This window comes from Nylanderia fulva, unplaced genomic scaffold (assembly GCF_048542155.1).
Source record: "Nylanderia fulva isolate GAGA-0341 unplaced genomic scaffold, ASM4854215v1 Scaffold5, whole genome shotgun sequence".
NCBI classification, from domain to species: domain Eukaryota; kingdom Metazoa; phylum Arthropoda; class Insecta; order Hymenoptera; family Formicidae; genus Nylanderia; species Nylanderia fulva.
Window position 1 is genome coordinate 714,727 of NW_028190587.1, and position 20,152 is coordinate 734,878.

The 20,152-nt window shown below is 38.9% G+C and overlaps 1 protein-coding gene across 1 annotated transcript in view; it reads left to right on the forward strand.

Annotated features, from left to right (window-relative positions):
- Positions 1 to 18,394, forward strand: part of LOC114942058 (uncharacterized) — a 311,191-nt gene extending 292,797 nt beyond the window's left edge. The window contains 1 exon segment of the mRNA XM_085487052.1: positions 16,823 to 18,394. Within this exon segment, the coding sequence (XP_085343178.1) occupies positions 16,823 to 17,116 (294 nt within the window). The 3' untranslated portion in view covers positions 17,117 to 18,394.
- Positions 18,395 to 20,152: the final 1,758 nt, after the last annotated feature.

The following is a 20,152-nucleotide window of genomic DNA, read 5'->3' on the forward strand; positions in this document are numbered from 1 at the left end:
CAGCGATATATGCAACACACGAGTGTAACACGTTGCAAAATAATTTATATATCAATTATAAATGTGTTATAATGATGTATACGGCATACAAATGGAATTATTCATGAAATAACCGAGAGATATCACATTATAATTCTGTCGAGATGCGTTTATGATATATCGCAATGTATACCGAGAATCTAAAGTGGGTTAGACGGCGCTTTTCCGCGGGTTGACGTAAGATAAATGTCACGCCGCCGCGGAGTTTACTTTCGTTGATTCTCACGCTGAATAGAGGCGAGCGAGCATCGTTGAAATGATTCGCGGGTCTTAACCTCAATCTCGAGTCATCGTTAAAATTGTACCATAAAAGCGAAGAGAGCCGGAGGGGCCGTAGGAGAGGTCACTAGAGGTTTATCGTGGATGTGCACCGTGTCCGAGAAATCTCGCAGGAGACCCAACCGTGTTCGCCACCGTGTTCGCGCGTTTGTGTCTATTGCACAATACGGGTTTCTCGTTTAATCGCGTAATCGAAAGCGTTGCTATACATACCCTCCCGTGATCGCGTTCGATCGCGACCGATAATTAACCATAAATCGTCCGAACCCAGGCCTGATTCGATCGAGAGCTATTTCTATCGGTCGACGTTTCGCTCTCATTTCTAATCGCTTGATTCATTTGTTACGCAACGTCAATTGTCACGCAAATGTCATTAATTATTCCTGTAATTACTCTAGTTAACTATATAATTACTCATTATTATTACTCTTATTATCAATGCGTTTTGTAATAGCGATGTCATATGATAACACAATGAGTCATATTTTGGATAAACCAACAATTGAAATAAAAAATATATATCAGGCTTTTAAACGTGATAATTTCGTAAAAACTAATGATAAATAGTTTAGTCACCGTGATTAAGAGTTTCATGTTGTCGAGAACGAAAATAACGTTCATGGAAAAACGCGTACATATATACCTACGTATCTTTAAATCGCTTCATTTGTTTGTTGCCGCGAAAAAGCTCGAGCCTTACTGTAAATTTAGAAAGGATCCTTACGGGCAGTACTCGAAATAATTACGGTCGACATATTTCACCGGGGCAAAGCCCTCTTATCTTAATTACCGTCGCGGCCCGTTCGTCGTAAACGGTCCCGCTAACCCTCGCCGAGGTTTAAGCCCGTTGTCGGTGGTTGTTGTGTTGTAAATTCGTGGGTGCCCTTTATGGGCGCGCGATGAGGCTCTTATAGGGATCCGAAGTTTTTAAGGTTCGCGGCACCGCTGTGGTTCGCGAACATGATTGCATTTGCATTATACATGCCGCGGCTCGTACGCAGATTTATCTGACCCTGGGGTTTATTTATCTGGAGTTATGGCAAACACACCACAGCTGACCGGCCCGTAGCCAATAATGTATGGTAATGGACGGGGCCACGATTGACTTTTTTTCCTCTCCCTCGCGATCATCTAATGCTCTTATTGCAAGCGGGGAATCGCGGCCTATCACAACACGAACGATCCATGAACCCTCGACCTCTTATGTTCTCCACCTTCTATCTTCCTCTAATCCGTGGTCTCCTGTCTTCTTCCCTCACTCGCTGTTTTCTTCGGTATTTCTGCGCGCACGTGTGTTTACTAGTACCCCTTCGATCTCTTTCGAAATTCCTCTCGATCAGAATCGATTTACGACATCATCGATAACTCTCTGACTCGCGGATCCCAAGCTGATGTTTGCATTTCTCTCTGGGATAATAAATTGATATTATTTTCCTTTTAATCGAATCGTGTTAATTCCTATTTTTTTTTTTTGCTATTTCGAATTTTTCTTCCATTTCGCTCGCATGCGAAAAGATCATTGGCAAGAAGAGGTTACAGGAGGAGAGCAGAAAACACGGCGCGAAACCGCGGACTCTCTTTCTGCATTCCGCGGTTTAGGAATGTACGGACGATCGCGCCGTAAACCGAGATAGCTCTGGAGATGTGTCTGAGTTTAATCCGCCGTCGGTGTCGACTACTGGACGATTTATAAGAAGACGCCTTGTAAAATATTGAACATAATATTGAACGTAATAATAGACTCGTGCGTATGCATTTGTAACTAGAAGATCAACGAGAATCGGGAATATCGCTAGATCGGAACAATTAAAATACATCGACATAATTATTTTTTTATCACCGTTGCTCCTTGACCAATGTAAGACTCGATGAAATTGTTAATTCGTAAAAATTATTCGGACAATTACGAGACAGCTGAGCGATTTACAGCTTTATCATTTCTCCCTTTCTGTTCTACGCGGCGGCATTAAAGAGTGCTTTCCTACTTTCGATGTTGTCGTCATTTAACGGCGCGATGTCGCATAAACTTTATTATCTGCAAAATGATGATTCGCTTAGAAAACAGACAGCTGTCTCATCGATGTAATGTTCGCCGCGTTTTGTAGAAAAATCGATATATGTGAAACGTGCATCGATATATATGAATCTACATATGAAACCGTAAAAAACAAAAATAATTTTATTTTATCAAAATATGTTGCATATAATTGTATTCATTATATTTGTGTGCTTGAATAGAGATTAAACGTAAACCAAATTTTCCACGACTATATATACAATGATTGATATCGACGCGAGAGATAAATCAGCTTCGCACCGTCTCAGAGCTTTCATTGCCAAACGCATTTGTTTCATTTCCATCTATGAAGCGAAGACACGAGTAAAAACATAGTACAATGCGCTATCACTTTCGAAACACGATACAACACGGAATAATGAACTAAACGCTAACACATAACACGCTCCTCGGTGACGGCGATGATGAATGCGCCGTGATTTCTCGTCGACGTGTATACGGTCCTTGAGAGAGTCCCCCGGTCGTTTACAGAAGAGGAGAAGGTGCCCGTGACGATGTAACCGGCGTTACACGAATTCGCGTGTAAAACCGGGATCAAGGAACAGCTGCACACCGAGCTTTAGATGCTGACGTAACGATCTGCTCCCACATACGTTCATACATCACGCGCGGGAGAGAGAGACTCGAAGGGAGAAATAAATACATAAACTTAGCTTTCTAATCCCACTAGCGTGAACTGAAACTGTCGAGAGAACTTCGGGTGCCACCAAAGTGAGATATTGTCTGTCCAATCGGTATCTAGCGCCTCACGTTAGATCGAACGAAGAATACGTATCTTTGCGGAGAGAACGAAACTTGCTGTTTCAGAGCGCGATTCAATGAGTTCGATTTTTCCAACTGTCTGGATCGATCGAATTTCAGGTATTTCTTGTCGGAAATCTTACGCGATAATTTTACAAAAAATTTTAATTACTGTAGCTAAAAATTAGACATGGAAATTAAATTTTAGATATAAGGATACTTAAAATTTAATTATGATAGCACTAATATTTTTTTCCACGCTTGATAAAATATATATTGTTTTATTGAGCTGACATTTCTCGAGGTTGATATATTTTTCTAAGCTATCAATATTTTCTCGATGCAACTTGCGTCGCGTTTACAGCAGCCAATAATACTTGCTACATAGAAATGTACATATAGTGACGCGAATTTAAGCCGGTTTGTCTTTCCCACACGCGTGTGTCCACTTATGCGATAACCATCGTACCCCGTGACATTTCCCGCGCGTTCGCCGTCACCCACGCCACTAAATATCACTTCTCTAAAAAAGACGTGATCGATGCGGCACGTTCCTCTTTCAATCCTTATAAAGTTCCTGACTACGAAAGCGCGCGCTTGACGTTGGTGAATGCCTGTCAAAGGATGAAAGGAGTGCCGGTACACCTATGTTACCGCGTACACGCGACATTAATAAAAGAATGACATTTCTAGCCGTCTTGTCTCTTGGTGAGGCAATTAGAAGCATTACGCACACTTTCGCGATTTATTCATAGCGCAATTGGAATCGTTTCGAAGCTCTTGCGATAATATACCTTGCCTTCGCACGTATAAATCTTAGGGAGTGCAAGAGCAGTTTTGGCGGATTTTAATGCACGCAAATCGAACTAATCGCTTACGGCATACGTACGCATCTATACCTATTATAATTCACAACGGGAGAGCCGCTCCCTGCAGGAAGTACACGCGACTCAAAGAAAGCGCGCGCCTGACATCAATGAATGCCTGTCACGGGATGAAAGGGATGAATACTGGTATCCCTATAAATTGCTATAGCCACAACAGGTTAAACGACAGAAAGGAATTTTACTTGGTAATTTTGTTATTCAACGGAAATCGTATCAAAATACCTCGCCTTTCAATATGCGACGCGATAAAAACTAAAGTAACGAAGTAAGCACATACATGATAATCCACAGTTTTATATTAAATATCTCGTCTTTATATTCGAAGCTGTCAAATAAATTCGATCCGATATGAAAACACATCTCTCGAAGAGATTTCATCTAAATTCAGACTTTATCATTTTAATTCTCGGAATGCAGTGCACGACAGTCGCGCATTCAGAGCAATCCGGAATTGGCATATCGATATTTCGCGATATCAAGTCAGGCGTTATAGCTCGGAGGAAGCTGCGCGAGCAGTATATAATAAAAAGAGACGAGAAACAGCGACTCCTTCGACGAATATCTTAATTCCGGAATACTCGTCGCGGCAGTTTCTTGAAAATGCTGCCGGTGCTCCGAGCTTCGAACATTTGCATAATCTTAACAGGCATTTGCGAGAGGTATGCGCCGGGCGTTTTATACACCGATGGCATCGCGATAGCAACAGTCCGATCGAATATCGGGAGAGCGACCGTTCACTTAGAAGCTGACCACTGAGGAGAGAACTTTGAGAAATTTAATCGGGGCGACGAAATAATGACAACTCTCCGGCGCGTAAGAGGAGAAAGCCGTACGTATTGCAACGCGAACGTGGCTCTTTTTTTCCCTCCACCGAGAAAAAGAGAGACGTGCTGACCCTTCGCGTGTCGCAAATTATTACATATACCATATGCCTAATGAGTGCGTACGTAGCAATACTGACGTTTTTACTTTTTATCTTATTCCACGATTGTTTTCGTTCGTTATTTCTGTCAATTGGCGATCTAATATAAGCTGTACACAGAGAGAATTTTCTCTTGGAATTTACCTCGAAAATCATGATAATTGTGGGACAATATGGTATATTGAAAGAATTTTATGAGTTTCTCCGGTTATACCACAATAAAAATATTAATATCTACCACAATGAGATACAACATATTTTTTCGATTAATCTTGCTATGTATGTACATGTTAATATTTTTTATTGCGTTTTATAAAATTCTTGCAAGCACCATATTGTCTCAAGATCATCATGAATTTTCAGAGTAAATTCTACGAGAAAATCGAAAAGTCTAAAAAATCCATATATGTGCATTACTTGCGTACTTATGGTATAGTGAAAGAATTTTATGAGTTTCTCCGGTTATACCACAATAAAAATAATAATATTTACCACAATGAGATACAACATATTTTTTCGACTAATCTTACTATGTATGTACATGATAATATTTTTTATTGCGTTTTATAAAATTCTTGCAAGCACCATATTGTCTCAAGATTATCATGGATTTTCAGAGTAAATTCTACGAGAAAATCGAAAAGTCTAAAAAATCCATATATGTGCATTACTTGCGTACTTATGGTATATTGAAAGAATTTTATGAGTTTCTCCGGTTATACCACAATAAAAATATTAATATCTACCACAATGAGATACAACATATTTTTTCGATTAATCTTACTATGTATGTACATGATAATATTTTTTATTGCGTTTTATAAAATTCTTGCAAGCACCATATTGTCTCAAGATTATCATGAATTTTCAGAGTAAATTCTACGAGAAAATCGAAAAGTCTAAAAAATCCATATATGTGCGTTACTTGCGACGCCGGCGGTCATACCGCAAAATTTCTTATCCTCGCCGCAAGGCTTATATACGTCCTTATATTAGCTTGAAAAAATGCTAGACCGCCGCAACGCATACCACTTGTTCGCTGAAGGGGAGGGTTCGCATGATGAAAGAGAGGTGATTTCTTTCGGTCGCGTTCCTCGAGGTTTCACGCACCCCTGCCTCCGGCAAAAGTTCGCCATTATTATCTTCGCTATCGCTATCCCGCGGAGACGGCTTGAACGCGCTTGCGCGCGCGCGCGCGCGCGTTTCTTCTGGTGGCGAACAGCGTGTAACACGTGGCAGTATCTTGTATCGGGGCCGCGGTCCCCTGCTGGTAGCTCGGTGTTTTCCTCTATGCACGATCGCTGGGCTATTCGCTGGCGAATGCCGGGCCCCGAACCGAAGTCGAGCGGGGACACACCGAGGATATGTTGCGGGTTGCTTCACCCTGCATTCCCTCTTCGATCGCCTTGTGACCTTCTCTCTCTGCTCTCCTCCTGTAGAGGCATACCTACAAGAGTAGATTTCCTGCGGATAACCGCGCGAAGGGCCACCGTAGGCGCGCCCACCTTCGCGTGTGTAATAATGCGGAAAATGTTGCGATATTTTTCAGAATGCGTAATCGGTATAAGCTCGCAAAAACAAAAACACGCTGCGAAAATTCCCCACAGGTGGGTTCTTTAGAAATATATTTATTTCAGATTTTTTATTTGATATATTTCTAATTTATTTTGAAAATTTGATATTCTTTTTGTGATAATATGTAATACGAGGGATGTTTGAAATGTCTCATCGTCATATATTGCATCCGCGGAGATATAGTAATTGCACGTGCGAGCCTTATATCTTGCGCGCCTGATACTCGGGTTCACGCGAGGTCATTGCAAGGTTGCCTCGCGAGGATGTTTCCTCCCCACTTTCTTCATTTTGAACGCTCTGGTGCTCTCTTGAAACCGCTTACGCGATGCTGCAAGAACGCCAGGTTGAGCGAGAGAGCTATACGAAAACTGATATTACAAACTTTTATTATTTACGTAACAGTCTTCATCTAAACAGCTGATGTCTTGAACACTAACTAGCTTTGTGACATAAATATATGACAAAGACGAGTCAGATAAATATGATTAATCGATTATACCGTTTTAACGGTGCGATATGTCCGAATTATCACTCATAATTCTCGAGACCGTGTTTTTCTTAAAATTAAAATGCCGATTTCTGATAAAAGCGAAAATACAAGGCAAATCTGTCAAGAAAAGAGAAATGGCTAGCAGATGCGAGATGCGGAATACGTAAATAAGATATCAGGACGCCCATTTGTCTACCGCGTAAATCTGAGTTTTTGTCCCATTCTCTGTGTGTGTGAAAAATACGTATACGAAATTAAGAGATTCTGCTAACGGGGCGGCATATACTTATCATCTGTCGACGAATTAATCACTTTCAAAAGCGAGCATTTATCTTGTAACTCCGATAAAATTTAATTTCAAATTAAATTTTGCAGCTACTTACATATGTTACGCATTCACTGTGATTAATTCAGTTGTAATTTGTAAATTTTAGATAGAGTAGCAAATTAAATTTTATTAAAATTTTTCGAATAATATCTTCCTACAAAACGAGTAATTAATATTATCTTCCCGAATGATAAATGTTTATCTATTTTGTATTCTTCGCGTTCGTTTTTATTTTCGTACTTGACAAATTACAAATTAATACATTCCGAGATTAAAGCGAGATTTCAAATAGATCCGTCAATTTGCTGACGAATCCAGCGACGTTAGATAACGTTTGATGTATTTCCTCGCAACAAAGCCTACGTACATACATATATGCTTCGTATATCTTTAATATTAATTGCGAGCGTGCCGAATCGGATGGATTTATCGGCGCCGCTTTATCGCGGGCGGTAACCACTAATAGCAAGTTTACTCGCGAAGGGACTAGCACGCCGTGGACAAGAATTTATCAGAAGTGTAGCCAATAACAGAAAGCGGTCGGTTGCGGGCAACGTACGGAGGCGGCAATTTGTATGCAGCCGATAATAATGTATAACCACCTACGCGATCCTCTCCTCGAATGCGATCCCGCAGCGATGAGATCAGCGCATCATAGTGCAAGAAAGAAACGGATTAAAACAAATTATATTTATCAGGAAGAATATTTTTATCGGCTCTCAATATTAAGAATATAAATGTTTTTTTTTATAAATCGGCCAACAGAGCCAAAGCACGAAAAATTAATTATTCGGAACTGTATCTCTTGGTTTGAGATCACTAAGTTCCATATATGTTATAAATTAATCTCGAAACTTACATATGGAGAAATTATATTTATATTTCGTTTCTTTCTGAGCTTTCGCAATATTTGTCTTTTCATTCAACTTTTGCGGAAAACGATAAACATTTAATTTCATTCATGCCTCCAGGTGGATTCCTTTACTTTTTAATGACGCTGCGTTATGGGTCTACTTGCATAATGAGCTCCGCAACTGTAATCCTCCTTGAAGAGAGCCGCACGGCAACTCCGCAGATTTTCATTTTCATCCTCCTCTGCCTATACATATGTATAATGGTTCGTTGAGTAAAACGTAAAGGTTTTAACGAGCGGCATCGTAAAACTAATTGAAGATGTTGCGAATCGCGAGTGTCGTACGGCTGGACCGTTTTGCGGGAGATGAGCCAGAACCCGAAAAATTTGCTAGCATATATATATATATATGTATATATATTGCTTTTCCTTCCGTTTCTGTTCTGTTGAACATCTCGACGAATCTCGATCGCACATCAGAGTGTTTTACGTATATGGAAATACGTTTCTATCATAATTTTTATAATAAGCCACATTATATAGGGTAAAATAAATTGCAAACCGAGCAAGAGTTTGAAAATTGTAGTTCACGTATGCCGAGAAAAACCGTTTTTCCCGTTGGCTAATCGGCCATGTGTGGCTTTTTATTATTGCGTTGCGTGAACGCGCACGCACGCGCTCGTATCCGCTTGACCCTGAACTTTCTAAGCTAATTTGAATTCCCGGCTGATGTCTGTAGGTATGCTCGGTCGGATCTCTCGTAACGACCTCGCCTTGTTACTTCCGGTGAAAATTCGCTCTCGATTCATCCGCAAGTCGTGAAAGTTTAATTCCATCCATTACGACACGAAAAAAAATCGCGTAATAAACTAAATATTATTTATTTTTTAATATAAAGAGCCGTGAGATTTTTTTCTGCGAATTTTTCTATCTGTAATGTCAAGTAGCTTTATTCAGCCACTCACATTATTCGTAATATTACTTTAGGCATTCTCGGTGAAAATTTCGGAATAGCTCGAGGCTTCGCATGCTCCGAGAAATCTATAAAACGGCCCACATGAGCGGAATAAATTGTTGTCGAAGCTCGAGCGGAACAATCGGAGAAAGTATCGCGCACGGTTGCAAAAAGAAGAAAAAAAAGAACACGCGAAAGGTCGATTCGATAACGAGATCTCGATACCCCGCATTATGCAGTACGGTCGCGTGGAGCGTTGATACCGCTACTTTCTCTACGAATGATCATAGTCTTCAAGTCGCACGGAAAAAAAGAATTAGCTACCATAGCTAAATTTTAGCTGTCCATATATTACAACCTGAAATTTAGTTTTTATGCCTAAATTTTAGCTATGATAACTAATATAAGTTTAACGGAGCATGTTATAGCTAAAAAATATTAGCTGTCATAGCTCAAATTTAAGCACGATAACTAAATGTCATGTGTAATATATGGACAGCTAAAATTTAGCTACGGTAGCTAATTCTTTTTTTTCGTGCGCGTCTCGCTGCTAACATATTTATGCAATGTCACAATTGATCGGTGCTTATTGTGTAAAACTATTTTTCATATAACAAATTTTTTTATCGAATATTATTTACACTATACAGGTGTCACACCAAAAATATACAAGTAGATCTTGATATTTGGAGACAATTTTTCTTCGGCAAAAATATTAAGGCATCAATAATTTTCGAGTTGTAAGCGAAATTGAAAATAAAGGGTTCTTCGCAAACTAAGCCTTGTGGAAATAAAATATTAACCAAACCACATTCTCCAATTAATTTCAAGTAGAATGTACTTCAATAAAATGTTAATTTAGGTATAAAGATACTTGATGGCAAAAATTGGGAACATGCAAAAAATGATGACCTCGACATTTTTGCCGAAGAAAAGTTGTCTCCAAATAACAAGATCTACTTGTACATTTTCGGTATTACGCTTGATGTCAGACACCCGAAATTGAATTTTAATAAAAAATCAGGGAGAATGAATTTATCACGGGATCTTCGAGGGTCCTACCGTTTTCATGATGCCCTGGACAACGTCGCGTTCCAAGGACAGTGTCAAGAGCGCATTGCTTATGCTCGCATCGACTTTCCTTAATCGCCTTTTCCAAGTAGGATGGCGCCGCTCCGCATCGTCCTCGTTATCCCTCCCTCTTCGATTTTCATTGCGGAAACATCGACGCTCGTATCGGGGCGAGCTGGCTCCAGGTCGTTTTCTGTTCCAGCTCGTTCCAGCTAGCTCGTTCCGTGGGATTCGCGGGCGAGATCGGGAGGAGAGACGGTCCCATAAAGACCAGCACCGTGGCCGAGCAATGTGGCTTCATTACCGGGAAACCTGTTAGTTATGCTAATATCGACTTACAAACCCTTCATTATCGCTGATGAGCAATTAATACGCCTGCCTGCCCCTTGCCCGGCAATGCTAATGCACTCTGAATGTCTCTCAATTACACGGCGACTATGTTTCACGTATATAGTCGCCGATCGAGATTGATCGAAGATCAATTTTCTCTTTCTTCTCTTTTCTGATATACATATGCGCGCAACCTAGAACTATAATAATCTATTCCGAGAAATAAACGCGGCCTTGCGGGTTTCCGGACGTCGCGCGTTAAAACCCTGACGACAGTAACGAGGAGAAAATTCAACGTAGGAAACACGAGGCACCTATATGTATACGAGGTCGTGCAATAAAGTGGGTGCGGTCGATGTTGTAGCGCGAGTTCCTCGATACGGTAAAACGTAAGAAAAGGCACGAACTTTGATAACGAACTCGAGAGAGCAATGATCAATCGTCATACTTCTCAACGGGTTGACTAGATAATGGACCATTGAAACCTGTTAATGCGGAATTTTATAATTTTAATGCACGTTTATCTATAATTCACGCTCGACTCATCAGCTGTGAAGCGGATGATGCGCGTGTCGGACGAGAGATGCGAAAGAAAAATAAAAAAAAAAAAGAAACGCGATCAATGGAATCGGAGCAAATGGACGACGCGATAGATAGATCGATAGATACGAAGAGGGAACGGAGAAAATTCCGCCGCAGGAGGAACGAGGACGCGTCGCTCGGAGAAGGGAGTCGCTCGCAATATGGGGGGATGTTGATCTGGTTAGGCCGGTGCCAGCGAACGCGCCGCGCCGACGAGAGAGGCGCGCGACGACCTCGACAAGGCGTGGCGGGTCACCGGTCCTCGTTCGCTCTCGCACAGTGGCGCAGTGTCTGATGGATTTCCCTCGGCTCTCTCTCCGAGCCTTTATCATCGCGTGCGATTAATAATATAATCGTGCGGCTCGTCACGCGCAAATTTTCTTTGCACACATTATTAATTCTGAGAAAAAGCGAAGATATATGTCTTATTTTTCGAATATTTTCTTCATTTCTGGACATTTTTTTATTATCGTATAATTTAAGCAATGTATAAGCGTAATTAAATGTTATATTTGACAGTGTTCGTGAAAAAATGTTCATAAAGTTTGTATATAATCTATTTTCGTTCTAGTTTGAGTGTAAAACTTTGAGAAGCCTGTAAATATTATTTTTACTTATTTAAAATTTGCGTAATTTATATATGGAATCACATTCATTACATTATCATATAATTAACATCATGTCATCTAATATAATTTTATATAGATTATACGGGATGTATCTAAATAAATACGAAAAATTTTGGGAGATGATTCTTTGTCAAAAATTAAGGGAAATTTCTTATACAGTGTCCCATAGAAAATTGCTGAAACTAATCAGCTGTCATTTTTTAATGCATGCAGTTATTGAGAAAACAAAAATTGTGTTGGAAAGAGGAAAGTCTACAGTTTTTAATGGATCTAAATAAAATGTTTGTATACCAGTTTATTTTATTGATAAAAAGTAATAAAAAAAATGCTAATAATCGCACTTATGCAAATACATCCTGCATACAAAAAAAAAATGTCTATTTTTTATATTATTACATTTTCATAATTTATGATTATAATAGCTCTATTACACTATGATCGTGTAATTTCCACGTACGCGCGCGGGCGTAAACAAATTACATAATTTAGCATCGGCCGATCTACGAGTGTACTCATAGCGGGAGATAATATTCACTCTTGTTGATCGATTACAGCGTGTCGGTGTAATGCGTATCGACCCCCGTATATCCTTACCGTACGATCGGCCCGGGCACTTTGTTGGTACCGGCGGCGTCGCCCTTTCTCACGAAACAATTCCGCGCGAGGTCGCACGAAAACACGCGCGTGGAATTTCTAGCCTGCGCGAGTTCAACGCCAACGCAAATTCTCAACTTCAGGTTCGTCCTCGTGTAGAATTCCGCTCGCTCGCGCCGTGTCCTTCGCGCGCGAACGTTGTTCTCCCATATAAGGGGTGCCTCGCGCGAAAGCAAGCAGAAGCTGGGGGGTCTCGAGCCGGGTAGTTTGAGGCCGACAAAAGTTACGCGGCAGCGCTCTCGCACTTACTGATTAAACGCTTCATTCCCGGTGTCGAACGAGTCTCGTTCGGCGGCAACGCAACCCCGTAATATTGCCCCGACGATGCGTAGATGAGATATACGTGTGATTCGACGTTAAAAGAATAGCGGGTTAGAGTTGAAACACAATGCGGTAGGGTATTATAATTTCCACAGATTGTATACAAGACGGAGGCGATGAATAGGTCGGAACAATAGCAAGTACTAATCTGGCCCTAATTGCTAACTGGACTCTTCATAGAATGAGTAATATCTCTTGATAAGATCCTAGATTTACAGTAAACAGTAATTGGAATATTAAATAGCTTACTGCGATTCTTATAGCGAAGCAATTTTAATATTCTTGAAAGATGCACTTTCATTAGTAGAGCGTTGTTGCAATAATTAAGAAAGATATGACGTAAAAGTCATTTTAAAATATATTAGTTGTCCCTGATAAGATAAGTTATTCTGAAACATCGCGAATATTTATCCTGTTATTTTGTAACATGACAAATGCAATAACGATTTGAAGAATTAGAAGCAACAATGAAATAGCCGGAACTTTGATGGCAAAACTGTTAAAAAAATTGTTAGAGTATGAAATAATAAAATATTATTCTTCAATTAATCATGATTCCATTATTTGCTTTTTCCGAATAATATGTAAACGATCTGTTTTTTAACATTTAATTGAAAAATAATTATAGTTATAATATAAGAGTTCTACTATAATCATTACAACTTACTATAATTACTGATTGAGACCAGACATCTCTCTCTAATTATAGAGGCTTGATATCAAGGCATTAATTTTTGTATCGACTTGCACACCTGTGTTTCAAAGTCCGTCGACCATGCGATCAATCAGAAACAACAAATTCTTTGGGCTCGCTGCGTGTAGTTTAACGTGATATGGTTCCGACTGAACGATCCTCTAAAGTTGTAACCGCGAGATTCCTCGAGTCGGACAAGAAAGGAGAGCCGTTATTTTTCGAGGATTCTTTTCCCAGGTCACAGTCGAATGCAAACACTCTCGACGAACTTTTTTATTTTCAAACCAACATTTGCTTACGTCAAATTTATATTATTCTATCGATGACATGACTTTACAAAGCTTTCTCTGCAGCACATTCCACTAATATGAGCATAGAAAATTAAAGCTCGAAATTATGAAAAAAAATCAATAAATTGTATTCAGTCGTAATGAACTTAAGTAATTCAGTACATCTCTCAAAATAAATCGGTTTCATTATATTTTAACAAAAAGGTCGCGAATAGATGACGCACAATAAATATCACGACGTGCATTTACACACGAACATTTCTATGTCCACCAATTTAAATTCCGCTTAACGCCTCTTTTGGCCCGGAGGGAGTACATCTGATAAGCCTACGCGCATAATTTTCAGAGGAATCCCTCACACCCTCCCCTCACTTCTCCCCCTTCCTATTCGTGGGACGCAGTGACGCGCGAATAATTTAATAACACATGCTCCCGAGTCGACATATCTTCGCGAGCTTTCTCGTACTCGCAGTACACGAGGAGGAGCCCCCTAACATCGTGTTTGTGGAAGGTATAATTGATGCAGGACCCAGCCGGAGATCGCGTTTGCCCTTAAGAGTTTGGAACTGGGTGGAGAAAATATAGGTTGTCTTCGTTATACCCGGCCTTTTGGTGCGCGCTCGGTCGCCCGCGGTGCAACACGAGGATGATATATTCGCTGCAACTGCAGCTGCGCCACGCAGGCTCGAACGACGCGATGGCCGTTTCGTGAGATTTCGAAATTGCTTGCCTCATGCCTTTTTCGCCTCGCGAAAACAATAAGGCGTATTCCTCGTCAAGCCTCGTGGGTGGACGCGTTTTTCTTATTAATGTATGCAACGAACGCGTCGAGAGTTCATAAGTCATCTTCGGGACTTCTCTCGCGCTTATCTTCGTTCCTTCACAATAATAATAAAATATATAAAATAATAAAATATAAATCTCCATATGTGTAAGTTTGGAGATTAATTTATATATGGAACTTTGTGATCTCAAACCAAGAGATACAGTTCCGATTAATTAATTTTTCGTGCTCTGGCTCTGTTGGCCGATTTAGAAAACATCATATTTATATTCTTTATATTGAGAGCCAATAAAAATATTTATTTCTGAAATAAAATATAAAGTTAGCGACGTGTTAAATATATAAACACAATAGAGATCTTTAATAAATAATGCGAATACTTGAGCATGAAATGAAATCCAATCTTTACGTAATTTTATAGTAATTTACGTTGAGATTGTGCATCGATTAAAAAAGTGAAGGGTAAAACAAAGAAGTGGAATTACTTTTCACGAATAAGGCATCTATAAAAATCTGAGTTTTTTGCATTCTGGACGAAGCGGTCACATGAAGCTCGGCCGGAGTTTCTTCGTGTTGCGCGAACGACTTAACTAATTAACGTTTTATGCGAGGCGACCGTGAAGAGGCGGCTTTTCTCGCGTGTGGCTGACTGGTACCGTTAGAACCGCGAACGCATCGGGAATCCAAAACGAGTATATATGGAGCCTGTTTACCATAATCAATGACTATATACGTTTTAGCATACGAGTCTTCATTGTTATCGCGAGATTCTTGAACTTGCTTAACAATATAGGTTCCTGTTGCGCGATAAATTCTCTCTTGATACTTCTTTACGCGATGCATACGCGGATAAATAATAGATTAGAAGCTACTCGGCGAAACGGTCAGTAAGCGCACCCGTTAGATTCCAAGTGTTCATAACGCGTATCATTGCCAATTGAATGGGATGTAGAGGGAAAATAAATTCAACGAAATTAAAGGATATGAATTATTCATATTGTTAGCGTAATTACACATATGTATGAAAAATTCTCTGCAAACATCGAAACTCAATTTACTCGAGATTACTACTACTACATCCACGATGGAATTAATTAATTTTCGTATTACTTGCGCGTTCGGATGCTTAAGATATAATTAAGAAATAAATCTCCCTCATTTATAAGACACTCCATATTGTCGGAACCGATCGTCGGAGCGCTCTGAACCGAACAACACGAGAGATCGACAAACCCTTCAATGACAAATAACCCTTGCACTTACCCTCGGCGAGTCCGGCCAATTGAACACTATCTCCACGAGAAAAGAGAGAGGGAGAGACCTGAATGCCCAGCGGCATGAATGCACGGCCTCGATCCTCCTCACGTCGATCCTGGTCCCCACCTTCGGCATGCGCGAGGAAGGAGACCGGTCTGCCGTTGCGTGCGCGATTCGCATTACGGCGCTGAATATTTCATTCATAAGCGGGCCGGAGCAATTACCGTATTCCACGAACGTGCGCAGAGACGTTCGCGATCGCGCTTACGTATGTACGTACGTGTTGCACCCCGCGGTAGTTGCAGCCGCTATTACGAGAGGGAGAGATGTGGTGAATGAAACGCGCTCACCTCTTTCCTTCCTCTTCTCTTTGTTTTCTTTACCTCCTTCCGTTTTGCCTTCCCCGCTTCGCATTCTTTTCCCTCTCTTCTCTTCTTATTTTAGCTTCTTCGCTTCGGCGTTTCTCGCAACCCAGATCGATTGACTTCTTGCATGCCAACGGAAATGACGGACTTGTGTCCTCTTGTCGATTCTCGCGCGAGACGAATTTGCGAGGTTTCGCAGCTGCCGGAGAACTGTTTCTAGTTTCAGTCGAAGATCGCGATCGAGCTAAGAAAAATACAGTAGTAAGGTCAACGAACAAGCGATTCGCAATCGATCAGAGTTTAGATGCCGCGAATTTCTATTAATAATCCTGCATTCATTTTTCTTTTACAAATTAATTACCGTGACCAAGAGTATGTATCGACAGTGTTATGCTTAGATGATTTTTAAATTAGCTATAGATAAAGATGAATCTTAGATAAGATGAAGATAATTTTGTTTGAAATATAATTGGATCACAGATATTATGTAATACATATTTTTATTATCCACATAAAAATAAGATAACGTCAAAACTTTATCTGGATCGTTTCTTTAATTTTATTTAGATAACAGCAAACACCGATCGATGACGTAAAATTGAGCTCTATTTCTATTAGAGAGCATATGTATCGGATGAATTTTCTAGCCCACGCGATTAGTTGCATAACATAACACGCTCTCGCAATTTTTGATTGCAGAACTTTCGGGAGCACCGCATTGACGGCGCCGCACTGCCGCTGCTCTCGGAGAATCACCTGACGGGCACGATGGGTATGAAGCTCGGTCCAGCGTTGAAGTTGCGCATAATGCTGGCCCGGAAGATCGGTGCCTGCACGGTCTGCCTGCATTGCGCCCACTGCCATCAGACGCCGCTACCCGCGCTTGGCGCGGCTGGCACGGCTGCCGCGGTGACACAACAGCAACAGCAGCCGCAGCAACAGCAACAGCAGCAACAGACGCCGGGCCGGCGACCCAGCAGCACCGGGAACTGACAAACAATGGCGGAGACTCCCCCACTGGGCTCCGAGACGGTGTCGATCGTCGTGACACCATCGTCGCCGTCTCCGGATTTAAATCGGGCCCTCAGGATAGAACGGCGCGTACCTCGACCGGTACGCAAGCCGGAAGTCGTCTTCAAGAAGCCTATCAAGCAGTGACGATTTCATGTACCAGGGAGAGCGGAGACTCCGCCTGTTGTGTCAGTGTGATCAAGAACTGGGAAGGAACTTTCTTATCTAGGTAGGAGAATTCAGACTGTATGGAGTTATATAGCCGAGACTAGACCGTAGGAAATGAGAAAGAGAGACTTTAATTGACATTGACGCGCATAAAGCGTGTATTGAAGTTAAGTACTCAAGAATAGAGATTTTTCAACGTTTTGTCGAGAATGCCGGAGAATAATGTAAAATCTAAACTATAGAGACCTGAACGATTGTAGACTAGTAAAAAAAAACTACGACTGCGACGACAGATTATGATGTAGGATTTGAATAACGCAAAATGATGGAGGCATGTTCTTTAATTGCATGCAGTAAAATTGATGATAAAAGAGTGAGACGAATTCAACTCTTATCATTTTTTTAACATTAACTGACTAACATTTAGATAGCTCTGAACAGAAAGATATTTTTTATAAATGTGACATAAGAGCGTAACTATTGAATAATAATAATAATAATAGGTAAAAAAGAGAAGTTTTTAACTGAATCACACTATCGTATACATATCGTTATGAGAATAAATTTATATATGAGAACATTAATGAAATTATAACGATTTTTCGAATTGAATTGTTAATAAAAGCAAAATATATTTCGGGGCATTTACGCGGAATAATTCGAAATTGAACATTAATTTTTATTTATCATGGGGAACGAAAGATGGTATTAAATTCAAAAGAAATCAGTGGATAAAATGTATAATAAAATTACACCGGCAACAAGTCTTTGATAGAACGATATGTGTTGTGTGTGAAAAAATTTATAAAAAAATAATTATAAATTTTATAAAACTTGTGATCTGCATATCATGGATTCAGTACTTAAATAGTACATTTTGTAATGTAAAATATAGAGAATTAGAATCATGTATCGAACAAATAATTCATTTTTTATTAGCTTTGCTAATAGATTGTCTTCCACTATGACGTATTCATTGCAAAAATATATCGCGACAGTATATTTATTTAAAATTTCTATTTAAACATTTCTATATATTTTCTATAAAATCAAGTTTTTTTCTATATCTTAAGAAGGAAAGAGTGCAATTTATATCATATGGCAGAACTAATTATTTCTTTTTATTTATACTGACAATTCTTACAAAGTTTTTAAAATTAAATTAACTTTTTAGCTATATTTTTTTTATATATAAAATCACAATTTTTTAAAACTGAACATAGTTTATTTATCTATGAATAGAATAAAAAAATGATTACAATTGGACTAATAGTTTTCGAGAAAAAAGCGTATAAATACTGAAAAATATAAATTTTATAGAAAAGCAATAAGATTAAAGATTTTATACTGTTTCCATATGTTCAAAAAGTTTTTAAAATAGTTCTATATATAATTTATATATATCTATATATATTTTATATATATATATATATATATATATATATGTATATATTATATATTATATATATATATATTTTATATATAATATTTTATTTTTAATACATATTTAATTACAAAATATACATTAAATACGTATTAAATATATATATATAGATTTATAAAAATTATAGATTTATATTTCATTTTATTTAGTTTAAAATGAATAAGAAATTATTTTTTGTTAAATAAAACTAATTTCAATATTTTTAATTTGTTTAAAGTGCACTCTTCTTTTCTTAAGTTCTTTTCTTAAGTTCAGAATGTAATATATAAATAAATACATAACATAAATAAACACATCACACAAATAAATTTCTAAAATTTTATATAATAAATATTTTTTGTATTTAAAACTGTATTTGGAATATTTGATATCGAATGCTAAAAAGCCAAACATTGTATTATTTTTTACGACAAATGCATTAAGATTAGCTTATGTTTATTGAATTATAATTGATAAAATTTTTTTCGAACTATCGGAAGACAGATAAGATAATTGAAAATTAAACAAACGAGTGCCTATCTTTGTAAAGTCTTCCAAGACGACGTCGTTGAGTGATTATATAGCGTGCGGATTAATCTTCGAGACGCATTGTATACCCATTGACCCATATAATATTACTCTCGATTACCTGAAAATCATATTTTTTGATCGATAATTTTCTCGATCGTTACGGCCGAAATCGTGTCTCCGAACGGCAAATGAAAAGTCGACGAAACGACAAATGATTTGATTTCGAAAAGAGAAGAAGAATGCATGGTAGAGAGTGTGGCGATTACATCGTTACATACATCCCGAAAAAATTTGCGATCGAAAACACTCATACGAATACAGACACACACATGCGAAAAAGTACCGAGACACAGGTAAATATATATAAAAACATAACAGACGAGTTATGTTCTTATCTTTCATAAAATTACTTCACGGAGCTGATCCGCAGGGGTAGAGCAAATCTGAGACAGAAGCGAGGAATGAAGATGAACGTCTCGATATTTGTCTCTGTGCTTCTCGTCTTTCGTCTCTCTGTGTCTCGTCTGTTATGTTTTTATTTATATTTACCTGTGTCTCGGTACTTTTTCGCATGTGTGTGTCTGTATTTGTATGAGTGTTTTCGATCGCAAATTTTCGGGATGTATGTGACGATGTAATCGCCACAAGAGGTACATATAGATATGCGTACACATATCGGAACGAATGCGATTACATGCGAGTGCGAATGGATGTAAATATAAAAAAAAAATATATATATATATATATATATACATATATATATATTATATATAAATATAAAAAGAAGACGATATAAAATTATAGGGAGAATTACGTGCAATAACAATAATATGTTTTGATGCGATAACTTTTTAACTACCGTAGGAGATACGTATTTGCTCAAATCGTTATTTCTT